The sequence below is a fragment of the Delphinapterus leucas genome, chromosome 3 (genome assembly GCF_059928025.1).
Source record: "Delphinapterus leucas isolate spDelLeu-1000000601 "Yukka" chromosome 3, BTC_Dleu_Yukka2, whole genome shotgun sequence".
Classification (NCBI taxonomy): domain Eukaryota; kingdom Metazoa; phylum Chordata; class Mammalia; order Artiodactyla; family Monodontidae; genus Delphinapterus; species Delphinapterus leucas.
In genome coordinates, this window is record NC_143131.1 from 2,299,173 (window position 1) to 2,312,039 (window position 12,867).

General features: G+C 64.4%; 1 protein-coding gene across 2 annotated transcripts in view; it reads right to left on the reverse strand.

Annotated features, from left to right (window-relative positions):
• Positions 1-1,482: 1,482 nt before the first annotated feature.
• Positions 1,483-12,867, reverse strand: part of SLC12A7 (solute carrier family 12 member 7) — a 43,167-nt gene continuing 31,782 nt past the window's right edge. Inside the window, exons 18-24 of one of the 2 annotated variants that reach the window (XM_022581322.2) lie at positions 11,685-11,880; positions 11,287-11,456; positions 10,589-10,720; positions 9,904-10,011; positions 7,857-8,035; positions 4,111-4,244; positions 1,483-2,996 (exon numbers count right to left, since the gene is read on the reverse strand). In XM_022581322.2, coding sequence (XP_022437030.2) covers positions 2,905-2,996; positions 4,111-4,244; positions 7,857-8,035; positions 9,904-10,011; positions 10,589-10,720; positions 11,287-11,456; positions 11,685-11,880 — 1,011 coding nt within the window. In that variant the 3' untranslated portion in view covers positions 1,483-2,904. Of the gene's footprint in view, positions 2,997-4,110; positions 4,245-7,140; positions 7,272-7,856; positions 8,036-9,903; positions 10,012-10,588; positions 10,721-11,286; positions 11,457-11,684; positions 11,881-12,867 lie in introns of those variants that run through there. The other variant, XM_089908647.1, reaches the window with a different exon arrangement.

Genomic DNA, 12,867 nt, shown 5'->3' on the forward strand with positions numbered 1-12,867 from the left:
GCGAGCACGGAGGGTGAGTGAGGGAGTGAGTGGGTGGATGAGTGAGTGGACGCTGCCCGCCACCACCAGACACAGCACGGCTGCTGCCCAGTCTGAGCCTGGAAGGATGGGGTGGGCGGTGCCCGCCACTGGCCATCGTCCGAGAAGTGGGACCCAGGGCCTCCCATGGGCTCCATGAGCCACACGCTCCCACCGTGCGTACGCCCACGGCACCTCTGTCAGGGTTGGGGGTGGCTGGGAGTCACTGCCCCGGGGGGGGCCAACCAGGGACGAGCCAGCGCCCCCAGCTGCCTCTTCGCCCTCCGAAGCGCCTGGCGCCGAGTCTGGCGGGGCTGCATCCCCACCGCGACCCCAGGCGCTCCAGGCTGAGGGTCCACGTGCACTGCGGTGAGGGCCTCGACCGCTTGGTGCCTCTGCAGACTCGGCGAACAGCAGGTGGGAGACATAGCAGGGCGGCCGGGATTAGAGCCGCTGCTGGTGTCCACGGCGAGGGGGCAGCACAAGGGGGGCGCTGGGACAGAGCAGGGGTCGGACGTTGCCAGGGAAACCGGGGAGGCCCAGCCGCCAACACAGAGGTGGGGAGGTGGCCACCGGGGGCAGCGGCCGGGGAGGCTGAGGATCCACCACCTCCTTAGAACATTTCTCTTCACCCTAAACAGAGACCCCGTGCCCACCACGGGCCCCCAGTCTCCACTCCCGCCCCTGTGACTGCACCATCAGCCAGTCTTGTCTCTGGCTCTGCCCACCCTGGACATGTAACAGGAGCATGACGGTCGTGCCCGGCATCTGTCTCACAGCAGAATGTTCTCGAGGCTCAGCTGTATTGCAGCACTTCATCCGTCTCAGGACTGAGTTACGTACCGTCACACGTGTGCTCACTGTGCTCGTCCACGTGCATCAGATGACAGGCACGCGGGCTGCTCTACAGCAGGGTGGTTGTGAGCGCTAGGAACCGGCGCTTCCACGTCTGCTCGGGCATCCGTTCCTCTTGGCTTTTACGTCCAGGAGTGGAACTGCTGGGTCTCCTGGCTTCACACACTTAGGAGCTCCAACACTGTCCCCACAAGCAGTTTCTCTCCGTTCGGGCAACACTTGTCAGTCTTCCTTTCTTTGGTCACGCCTACATCCTCGCAGGCGGGAACAAGCCCGCGTCAGGACAGAGGGCCCCTCGTCACAGACTCTTGGCCGATTCCACCCTGATAGAAATTACAGGTGGAGTCGTGTCCGCCAGCAGCAGGATTTCACCGCTGTGCTGCACACCCAGCCGGGGGCACACGGGGCAGCTCCCTGTTGACAGCAGCTTTGCGTGTTCTGGTTTGGTTTTTACTTCTTTCAACCAATTCACGTGATGATTCTTTCGCCATCTGATTGTGCTTTGGCTGATCAGACCTGAAATAAACTCCTCCAAGAAAAGGGGGAGGGGAGCACCTCCAAACGTTAAATTTCTATGCTGAACGAGTCACAGGAGATCCTTCAACATACTCAGATTTTATACAATTTTATTCTTCTACTAACAAAATCATACAAAGGACCTAAAAAAGGAAAACATGAAATCAACTTTAAAATGGCTGCAGTTACGGTTACACAGTTGACAGTATGGAAAGGATGCCCCGTGTAGACGGACACAGCAGGAAGCAGGTGGAGGGCGCGGGCACCTCCGTTCCACGTGAGCCGGGGTCATGTGACTTAGGAGAGGGACTGGCGGGCCCCTCCCCAGATGCGCGACGGGTCTGGAGGCCACTGAGGTGGCTTTCACTGCCTAACTCAGCACTGACCCAAGACCCCCCACTCCCCAGCCCAGCTGTGGCATTTGGCACACGCTGTGGCCGCCGAACGCTGCCCAGCCACCCCTCAGAAGCGTCTGGAAGCACATGCTTAGCCCCTGCCTAACCTGAAATCCATGCACCAGGCCGATTCCCTTGGGAGCCCACGGAAGCCAGAGAAGGCCAATGGCTGCTCTGTTTGGAGCCCCTTTCACAGAAGCTATCTCCTTATGGTCAACTTTTATCACTCAAACTCCCCCAGGTGTTTAAATAAATAAATAAGCCATTGGGAAAGTGAGGCACAAATTACTGCGACAATGTACAATGGTCGTGATCACGCGTGTAAAGTGCAAACAGTCCAGGATCATTGGAAGGTATCGTGTCAGTGCCCTCGATGTGGCTGGGACCACCTGTCAGCGCCCTCAACACAGCTGGGACCGCCGTCGGTGCCGGTGCCGGTGCCGGTGGGAGGGGACACACAGGCTCAGCTGACAGCCGGGCGCTGTAGCTGCTGACGCCACACGCCCTCCCGCGGCTGCAGCCTCGTCCGTTTCTCCAGCGTGAAGTGTGGAAACTGAGATCACAGGGGCAGGCGCATGTCAGATGCTAAAGTGTGTGGCGCTCCCAGCCCCGAAGGCTCCCCCTCTTTGCCTGCAGGTTCCCGGAGCATAAACGCAGGCGGACACCCAGCTGGGAAGTCCCGATGCCTGAGCCCGGGCCGCCTGAGGAGCCTGCACGGAGCCCTCAGCTGCCGAGGCTCAACCTCAGTCTGTGCGGCTTCTCGCAGGCACCCTGGTCGGGGGGATCTGAGTGAATGTAACTGCACGACAGCCCAAAGATCCAACCCAGGGAAATTGATTCTAGAATCCAAGGGGCTTCCCACCTCCTCTGTCACCACCAGACGGCCAGCCATGTCCCAGGTCACGGCCAGCCATGTCCCAGGTCACGGCCAGCCTCGCCGGGGCGGGGGGCAAGGGGGGCACGAGGGCTTCGCGCCTCCCCTCGGCCACGAGGAAACCTTGAGTCACGTGCCGGCTCTTGGCCTGGACAGGAGAGCCCCCGGTGGCATTCAGGTGCTGGTCAGCAAGCATCGCGGCGCCATCCGCACACCCACCGGGCACATCCCCAGTGCGGCCGAACGTTAGGAGTAGATGGTGACCACCTCCCGGCCGCTGCCCCTAACCAGGAGGACCCTGTTCAGCCCCTCAGTCAGGACCTCGAGGAACTCCATGTCTGGGGGCACCGAGTTAAGGACAAAGCCAACCCAACCAGATGCGTGGCTGAAAGGGTGAATGGAGCACCTTTACCACCCAAGAGCCCACGTCCAGTTAGGCCTTGGCTGGAGAAAGAGGCGAGGACGGGACAGGGAAGGCCGGGACCCAGGGCCTTCAGAGGAGGAGACGACCAGTGTGAGGGAAAGAGGGGCACTGACCCTGCCAAGGAGGGACCTGTCCAACCCCAAGACCCTGGATAGGCCGGGGAGTCCTGGTTACCGCGAGGCACAGACCCGTGAAGCGTGTGGTCAGCCTGAGGCTCAGAACCCGGGATCAGGCTGCGTGCCTCCTCCCACCTCGTCCTGCCCCCGGGGGACCGACCTGTGACCCCGAGGCCAGGATGACAGCCTCGCGCCCCGCGGCTGACCCACGAGGGCTCCACCCACCAGGAGGCTTCAGGGCACCTGGTGCCTGGAAGGGCTTGGGGGTGGAGCCACGGCTCTGCCACGTCCTGGAGACGGGCAGGAAGGGACCCGGCCGGGCGGGAGCTCAGAGCCCGGCGCCGACGAGGACCCAGAGCCGGAGCTGCAGCAGGAAGGATCGGGGTCGGTCATGCGGTGACTCACCCGCCGGGTCGGTCTCTGAGCCCACGTGCTCCTCACACACCACCCTGGTCCAGGGACCACTGTGATCCTCGTGGAGGCCCCGGAAGGCCCCCTCTCAGTCACGTGGCCACACTGCCCCTCGGCCCCACTGCTCACGCCCGAGGCAATCAGGGGCAACTCCTGGGGCTCCCCCGCCCGGCTGCCCTGGGGCCCCAGCAGCTCAAACGTGGGAAGGAGAAGCACACTCGCCCGCTGGCTCGCGGCCCCCTGCCGGCCACGTGGGGCCCAGGCAGCCGGCGGGAGCCGCCCGCTCGCAGCCTCTGCGTGTGCCTGCCCACGGCCCTGCGGGCGGCCCGGGGCCAAGCGGCTCCGGTCCGGGCCACCCGAGCTGGCTGCCCCGCCCAACGTCGAGGGCCCTGCGGCTCCTGGCCCCTGGCCCGGGTGTCTCCGCTGAGCAGGAGAGGAGGGGGTGTTACCCTGCTGCGGCAGCGATGCCCTGACGTGGGGATGGTGCCCGGGAAAGGATACAGTTCTCGTCCCCCTGCCGGTTTCTGGGGGGGCCCGGCATGTTCAGCAGGACCAGCTGGGCATCCTGGGACTTGTCAAGGACGACGCCGTTGAGCTTCACAGCCGTGTGCATCCTCCGCACGTTGGACTGGTCCCTGTGGGAGGAAGATGGTCACTCAGCACCTCCAGCCGCGGTCCTGGGTGCCGGGCTCAGGCCCCACCCTGCCCGCTCCACTTCCATCAGGAAGGGCGGGTGAAAACAGATCAGACCCGCCACCCGGAGCACCCCCGGCACGGCGATTGCACGTGGAGGCCAAGACGACAGCCGGGCGCGTCAGCCTCTGCTCCCCAAGCACTGCCCCTCGGGCGGGAGCAGCCCCTTCGACGGCCCAGCGTGCACCTCCAGGTCACGGAGTATCTCCCGTTGAGACCCCCGCCCTGCAGCTGAGCCTGCCCTAAATGCTGCCCCTCGCTGCTTCCAACGCAGGCTGGGGCTCAGGGGCTGCACAGAGGGTGAGTGAGGAAGGAGCCAGCCCTCCACCCGCTCTGGAGGCCCCAGGTCCTGGAGCAGAGCCAGAGGTGCTGGCTGAGTGTGTCCGCCATGAGGCCCACCCCCGGCTCTGTCCACCCGGCCGACGGCTGAAAGACGAGAGCCCCCGCCCTTGGTGACCCGGACCCTGTGCCCGTATGCTCACTGCCTGCCCGGTGCCCACACTCCTCGAAAAGGGCGGGGCATCCACTGTGCACCGGTGGTTCTCGAAGCGTCCCGGGCAACCAGGTCTGGCAGCAGCCCCCAAAGCAGGATCCCCAGGGAAGCAAGACTGGGGACACCAGGTGCTCAGGCACCTGCGTGCTTGTTCTCCCCCCTCCCCAGGTCCCTCCCCAGTGAGCTGGGTTCCAAGAAGCAGGGGGCAGACCCCCCGGCTGGGAAGACCCGCCTCACTGCACCAGCACCCCACCTGCGCTGGACGCTCCAGCACCACCGCCAACTCTGGGGCCACACACAGGATACGTAGCTCAAAGGCCACCCGTGCCTCGGACATAAGAGGCACGGGCAGATGGGCAGACATACAGACAGAGGCCGCCACACAAGGGGTCAGGGAAAGGCCCCCAGGCTGCATTCCAGGCCACAACCTTTGATCAACACAACCCTTAAGCCAAATAAATCCAATTACAGCCTCCAATTACCAAGAGGGATACAGGGATATGGAGCCCTTGCTTTCCTCTCTCCAATTTTATCTGGTAAAATTACAGGTTGGGTCTCTGTCCACAGCAGTCAGGGGTCTTTCGTTACAAGAACCGTGAATCAGTTGCCAGGATGGACCACAATTACCAGTGCGTTTGGGGACAAGGCGACCCCAGGAATGCGTGTGTGACACTGAAGGGCCTCTCAGGGTTAACAGTCTGAAAACACTTATAATCTTAAAATCAGGAGTTTGGGTCTGGACAGACCCGCAGCTCCAAGATGACAGGCTCCGTGGAGGCGAGAGAGGCGCGGACGTGGGGCGGGGCAGCCCGTGTGTCCAGGAAGTTAACGGAAACCTGCACTGCCTCCACAGCCGGCCGCGAGGCCACCAAATGGAAGCCCGTGGCCGTGTGCTGAGCCTGGAGAAGGGCTTCCCACACGGGGTCCTCTGAGGCTGGGAACTGCGGCTGGGGCGGGGGCCGCCCGGGGCGGAGGAAGGCTCAGTGGGGGCAAAGGTGGAAATCCAGACCCTTGGCTCCAGACGGAGACACGGAGGAGGCTGGCGAAACAGAGAGAGATGCCCACACGCCCGGGGGCCAGCGAACCCGCCGCAGGGCGCCCACCGTGGGGAGCTTTAGTTGGGCACGTGCCACTTGTGGGCCGACCTCCAATCTTCCGGGAGCCCCTCCAGCCCACCCCGAGGAGAAACCAGACGGGAGTGGGGTTCCGTCTGCCGCTCGCACACTGCTGACCCCTGCCAGGCGCACGCGGGGCACAGGCCCACGGCTCACCGCGCCTTCTGGGGGGGGCACACACACTCCTGTGTCCACAGGTTTGTTTTTGTCTTTTTAATTAAGAGGCTTTACTCGTAGGGCACTTCAAGGTCGTGAAAACACGGCAGGAAGTGCAGGACCCGGCCCAGCGCTCCCCAACCCATCTGCACGTTTTGCTCCCTCAGTGTGGGACGCACGCGGGTTTCGGGGCTGGAACGGGTAGTGCGCCCCGAGTCCCGAGGCTCCACGGAGCACGCTGGCCAGGCTCCCACGGGAGGGACAGCAGTCCGAAAATCATGGGGGAACAAGGGGTGGACAGATGCACAGACAGACAGCAACCCCAGGCGGGCCCTGGAGGCCTGGCCCTAAGCCTTCAGGGGCCGGCCACGCAGAGGTTCATCCACATCCCTTCCCACGAGACTAAAGGTGGCAGCTTCCTATGGGGCAAAAAGGCACCCGGTGCTGGGCAGCCAGGAGGAAACGCCGTCCTGGACGAGCTGAGATGAGGTCCGAACCCCCAGCCCCAAGGGATGTGGGTGAACGATCGCTACTAGCTACAGGCACGGCACACGCACTGCTCCACTTGTAGAGCCGCTCGGGACCAACCTCCCTCCAACCTCAGTCCTCACGTGCTACCCAGAGAAGGGATTTTGGGTGTGTGCCCTGAGCCGCTCCAAACAGAGTGAGCAAACTAAACAGGAAGTTACTGAAAGCCACAGTGGGCGAGCGCCACCTGCACACGGACATGCGCACGTGGCCCAGGCACATATACACGGACACGCACACGTGGGCCAGACGCATATACAAGGACATGCACACACACCCGGACACATACACATGGCCCAGGCACATATACGCGAACACGCACACGCACAGACATGCGCACACGGCCGAGGCACACATACACGGACACGCGTACACACCTGGCTGAGCACACATACTGGGACGTGCATGCACACACAGAACTTGGCACACACATGTACACGGGCACACACACACACAGGGCCGAGCACGTACGCATGGACACGTGCACACACACTGGGACGTGCGCACACATGTACTCACGGGCACACCCACACATGGGGCCCTGCACACACACGGGGCTGTGCACACACTCGGACATGCACACGTGGTTCACGGGGGCTGTGCGTGCAGCGCATGCCAAGGCAACCACGTCTACGAGGTCCCGCGTAAAGGGAGTGACTTACAGGCTTCCCCATTCTCTACATGGAAGAGAAAACAGAGAGCACGTTACTTTAAGCGGAAACACGACACACGCTTTGAACCGCTACTCGGCTCATCCCCGGCTGCCCCTCTCATCTGACTGTGGCCCTCCTCAAGCACACTGACCCCTCGGGCCCCCTCGGGCCCCCCAGGCCCTGCCGATAACTCAGGGCTCCAGGGCTCTGCTCCACCACCGAAGACCCGGGAGATACTGTCCTAGTCTCCCACTCGGGACCCCTCCCCAGGTCCAGCCACGCCACCGACTGGCACCTGTGCCAGCCCTGGGGGCCCTCAGCTCAACAACACAGCCAAGAGCCGAGGAGGGGGACGGGGCCCCGGCCCGGCGGGCAGCCTGGACGTCACCGCGGGGGTTCAGGCCTGACCCCTAGGTGCTGGGACACCCACCAGGAACACTGACGGTGGCACTGCCGCCAACCCGCCACCCGCGTCCCCGCTGACTGGCGCTGGAAGGAGGCTGCGGCCCGGGGCCGGCTCCGGCCTCTCCGAGGCTGGATGTGCCCGCCGCTCCTCGCGGAGGCAAAGGGGCCCCTCGTGGCTGCGGGCTGCTGCAGGTGGACACTCACGGCTTCAGGCTGAAGAGGTCCTTGAACCCGGACACGCTGGTGTCCTTGTTCCGGTACTTCTCGGCGACCAGCTTCTCCTTCGTCCAGGTCATCTGCACCTTGTCCAGCGCGCACGGGGCCTGGGTCTTGGCAGCCACAGCAGAGTGGGAGATGGTATTCCTGTCGTGGATTAGCTGAGCCTGGAGTGAGAGCAGGACAGTGACCAGCCTCGCCGCGACGGCAGGAGCCCAGCCCGGGGGAGGGCGCTTGCACGGAGAGAGGAGCCGGCCAGCCCCGGGCCCCGCACAGAGCACAGCTGACGGGGCCTGGGGACGTCTGGACCGGCCCTCCCAGGCCCCTCCTCCTGGGCTTCCAGACCAAACCCATCGTTACATTTCTGTCTCCTCCTGTCCCAGCTCTGAAAGCCCCTGAGAAAGGACCTCTTCAGACGTGCTGACGGGAGATGTTGACGTGCACGTCTCCGCACTGCACGTAGCCCCGCCCGCCGCACACACAGGCTCTGCCTCAACCTGCTCATCCATCCATCTATCCATCTGTCCATTCATCCGTCTGTCCATCCATCCTTCCCCTCACCCACCCACCCATCCATCCTTCCATCCATTCTTCCACCCATCCACCCACCCATCCATCCATCCTTCCTTCCATCTATCCACCCATCCATCCACCCATCCATCCTTCCATCCATCCGTCCATTCACCCGTCTGTCCATCCATCCTTTCCCTCACCCACCTACCCATCCATCCATCCATCCTTCCATCCATCCTTCCACCCATCCACCCACCCATCCACCCACCCATCCCATCCATCCATCCACCCATCCATCCATCCACCCATCCATCCTTCCATCCATCCGTCCATTCACCCGTCTGTCCATCCATCCTTTCCCTCACCCACCTACCCATCCATCCATCCATCCTTCCATCCATCCTTCCATCCATCCTTCCACCCATCCACCCACCCATCCATCCATCCATCCACCCATCCATCCACCCACCCATCCATCCATCCACCCATCCATCCATCCACCCATCCATCCTTCCATCCATCCGTCCATTCACCCGTCTGTCCATCCTTTCCCTCACCCACCTACCCATCCATCCATCCATCCTTCCATCCATCCTTCCATCCATCCTTCCACCCATCCACCCACCCATCCATCCATCCATCCATCCACCCATCCATCCACCCATCCATCCATCCATCTACCCATCCATCCATCCATCCACCCATCCATCCTTCCACCCATCCACCCACCCATCCATCCATCCATCCACCCATCCATCCACCCACCCATCCATCCATCCACCCATCCATCCATCCATCCACCCACCCATCCATCCATCCATCCACCCACCCACCCACCCATCCATCCGTCCATCCTTCCATCCATCCATCCTTCCCCTCACCCGTTCACCCCCCCCCACTCATCAACAGCAAAGGAGCTGTCAGGCAGCCCACATCCTTGGGGTGGGGCTGTGAGCGCCATGGAGTCTGGGGAAGGGGAGGTGCAGGGGGAAGGAGCTCCCATGTCACACGAGGTGCCCGGGAGCTGTATGCAAAGATGGCACTGACGACAGCTAGGAGCTGGAGGCCTGTGGGGGTGAGGGGTCAGGGCCCCCAGGAAACCGCAGCGGCCTGTGTGGCGAGGGCGAAGGTCACTCGGGCAGGGACAGGGTCGGGCCGTGCAAGACCGCGGGGACACGTGAGCCGGGACAAGGCTGGGAGGGGTGTAACGAGTCGGTGGCTGCTGGTTTGAGGATGGAGGAACAGGAGGAGGTGGCCGGTCGGGATATGATATAAGAGAGGCGGGGCCGTTCACAAGCAGGACGGCCGGGCAGACACGGGCCCTGACCCCGGAGGCCTGTGAGGGCGTGACCTCGAGCCACGTGGCGAGGGGAGGTGGGGGCAGAAGCCGCGCCACCAGCTGTTCACAAAACCAGGTGTGGGGACAAAAGCTCGAGGAGGCCTCAGGGACACTGTCCCGTCGGTCACACGGGGTCCGGGCAAGGACACGCCAGTGCGGCGCCGGGGGCCACACCCCACGCACCTCCCGCTCCTGCTCCGTCTTGGACAGCCGCATCTGTCTTAGCATCTGTGACCTCTGCTCCATCACCAGCGTCCGCTCGTAGGTGAAGGCCGAGATGTCGTTCTCCACCTACGGGTGCCGAGGCGCACATGCCGGTCACCACTCGCCCCCGACCCCAGTGAGCGCGCTGCGGGCCTGGGGGCCCCCGGCGTCCCCAACCCTACGTGTGAGCGTGCAGCTCACGACTAGACGCCCTCCACCTGCCCCGGGACCCACGTTCACTGACACACGAGACACCCACGAGAGGGAGGCACCACAACCGTGGGCTCCGGACGCAGGCCGGCCCACACGTGCCCCACGGGACAGGCCGTAACCCTCCCGCTGGCCCCGGAGCTCAGATCCCCCAGGAGGCGGCCAGCCCCGTGGTCAAGCCCGGTCCAGCCGGGTCCTCCTCCCGTGAACCCACGACCCAGTCCAGCCACGAGAAAAGCATCAGGCGAACACAAACTGAGGGACTCACTACACGTGGCCTGACCCTCCTTGAAGCTGTCGAGGTCACGGAAAAGGAAGGAAGGAACCCGAGCCGCCGTCACAGCCAGAGGACAGAGAAGATGCCGTGACGGCCCAGCAGGCCGGCCCTGGGCTGTAAGGGCCGTGGGGACCCTGCAGGTGGGAGCTGCGTCCGCCCTGTGCCCGGCTCCCTCACCATCTCCACCACCTCCACCTCGGCACTGATGCGCAGGTGGTACAGGAACGTCTGCAAGTCCTTCTTCATCTGAATGCTGTTGTCGTGCACCTGGGCCACCGTGAAGATGCGCATCTGGCACCTCCTCCACACCTGGGGGGCGAGGAGCCGTCACTCCTGCCTGCTGTCCACTCCCTTCCCGTGTGGCCCCTGCCCCGTGACCCCGCTCCCCGTGTGGCCCCTCCCCATGACCCCGCTCCCCGTGTGGCCCCTCCCCCGTGTGGCCCCTCCCCATGACCCCACTCCCCGTGTGGCCCCTCCCCCGTGTGAACCCCTCCCCATGACCCCGCTCCCCGTGTGGCCCCTCCCCCGTGTGGCCCCTCCCCATGACCCCGCTCCCCGTGTGGCCCCTCCCCCGTGTGAACCCTCCCCATGACCCCGCTCCCCGTGTGGCCCCTCCCCCGTGTGAACCCCTCCCCATGACCCCGCTCCCCGTGTGGCCCCTCCCCCGTGTGAACCCTCCCCATGACCCCGCTCCCCGTGTGGCCCCTCCCCCGTGTGAACCCTCCCCATGACCCCGCTCCCCCTGTGGCCCCTCCCCCGTGTGAACCCTCCCCATGACCCCGCTCCCCGTGTGGCCCCTCCCCAGTGTGACCCCTCCCCATGACCCCGCTCCCCGTGCGGCCCCTCCCCCGTGACCCCCGCGACCCCGCCCGCACCTTGTGCTGTCGCAGCAGGAAGGGCAGCAGCATAAGCAGACCGCCGTCATGCACGATCCACCACACGTCGATGTGCCCGTCGCTGAAGCGCTCCTGGTTTTGCGGAAACAGATCCACGTTCTTGGCCACCAGCAGGGCCTGCTGCGCCGCCGTGGTGTCACGGACGGTGTCTGTGGAGAGGCGGGCAGGTCACGGGGTCACAAGCCCACCCAGCAGAACCAAGCAGCCTGGACTCACCAGCGGGACGGGGGCAGGGGAGCCCGGGGTCCCCACGAAGCCCCTCGCGGGGCACGCCCCCCCATCACTGCGGCCCAGCCGGGGCGCCCCCGGGAACCACCAAATGGGGGCAAGGCCGGGGCAGGGCTCCCGTCACAAGGCTTCCGAACGGCCCGACCCACCAACGAAGTTCTTCCAGGAGAAGGGGCTGTCCTCCCGCTTCCAGGCCTCGGGCCAGGCCATGAGTACCGTGTTGTGCTTCATGCCCCCCAGGCCGGCCGACTGGATCAGGTGGGACATGCCGTCCCGAAGGCTGGACGACACCACCAGCTGGCAGAAGCCCTTGGCCTTCTCGGTGCCCATCAGGGCCCGGATGTTCTGCAGACACAGGCGGGTCGGGCTTGGGGTGAGGGGCGGGCTGGGGGCAGCAGGTCCCAGCACACACCCGCCCACCACACGGGGCCGGGCGGGCCCCACGCGGACTCATAGCCTCACGCGTGGGGGCCAGAGGCTCAGCGGGCGCCCCTCGGTACCTGAAATCGAGGCCAGGGCCTGGCGCTCTCGGGCACTGCCTGCGTGTGCACGGGAGCACCAGTGCACACACGTGTGCGTGCCCACAGGAGAGCGGGGGTGAAGGCCACCACTGCGGGCACGCTGGGACCTGCGGGGTCACAGGCCACCCCCTACTGCACATGGACACCCTGGCCCTCACTCCTGGCTTGCGGGAACCTTGGTCAGGAAACATCAAACCACACAGCTCTTCCTAGAAGGCGGTGGTGCGGGAGTGAAGTGCCCGGCGGGTGCACTGCTGCCCCCTCAGCCACATGCCACGCACCCGACTGGGGCAGCTCCGCGTCACAGCGCAGCCCGGCACACCGTGACCACAGCAGGCCTTCTATGGAGGTAGTGCCACCTGTGCAGCGGGTCCTCTGCCGGCCATGCCGACTGGCTCTCGGGGGCCTGGCTTGGGGGTGGGGCCTCAAGCCACAGGGAAGCACTGCCGGCCCGACACCAAATGGAACTGCCCCGCTGGAGTCCAAACCCCCTGGCTCCTCCAATCTGTGCCTCCCCGGCTGGGATGTGTCCCCTGTGCAGGTCCCGCAGTGCACTTTGGAACGCGAACTGCTTATCTCCGAGTCACACAGGCTGTGGGCAGAGGGGTTCTGACCCAGGATGGACTCCACTCAGAATCTCACCCACACCTGAGTCAGGTGATTTAGAAGACAAGATTTGGGACCTTTGAACTGCGGGTACTTAGACGACATTCCGCACTTACTTGACGTCGTAAGGGGTTGAGACTTGGGAGGATGCAGTGATGAGATAAACGTACTTTGCACATCAGGCAGGTGTGCATTCTGGGGGCCA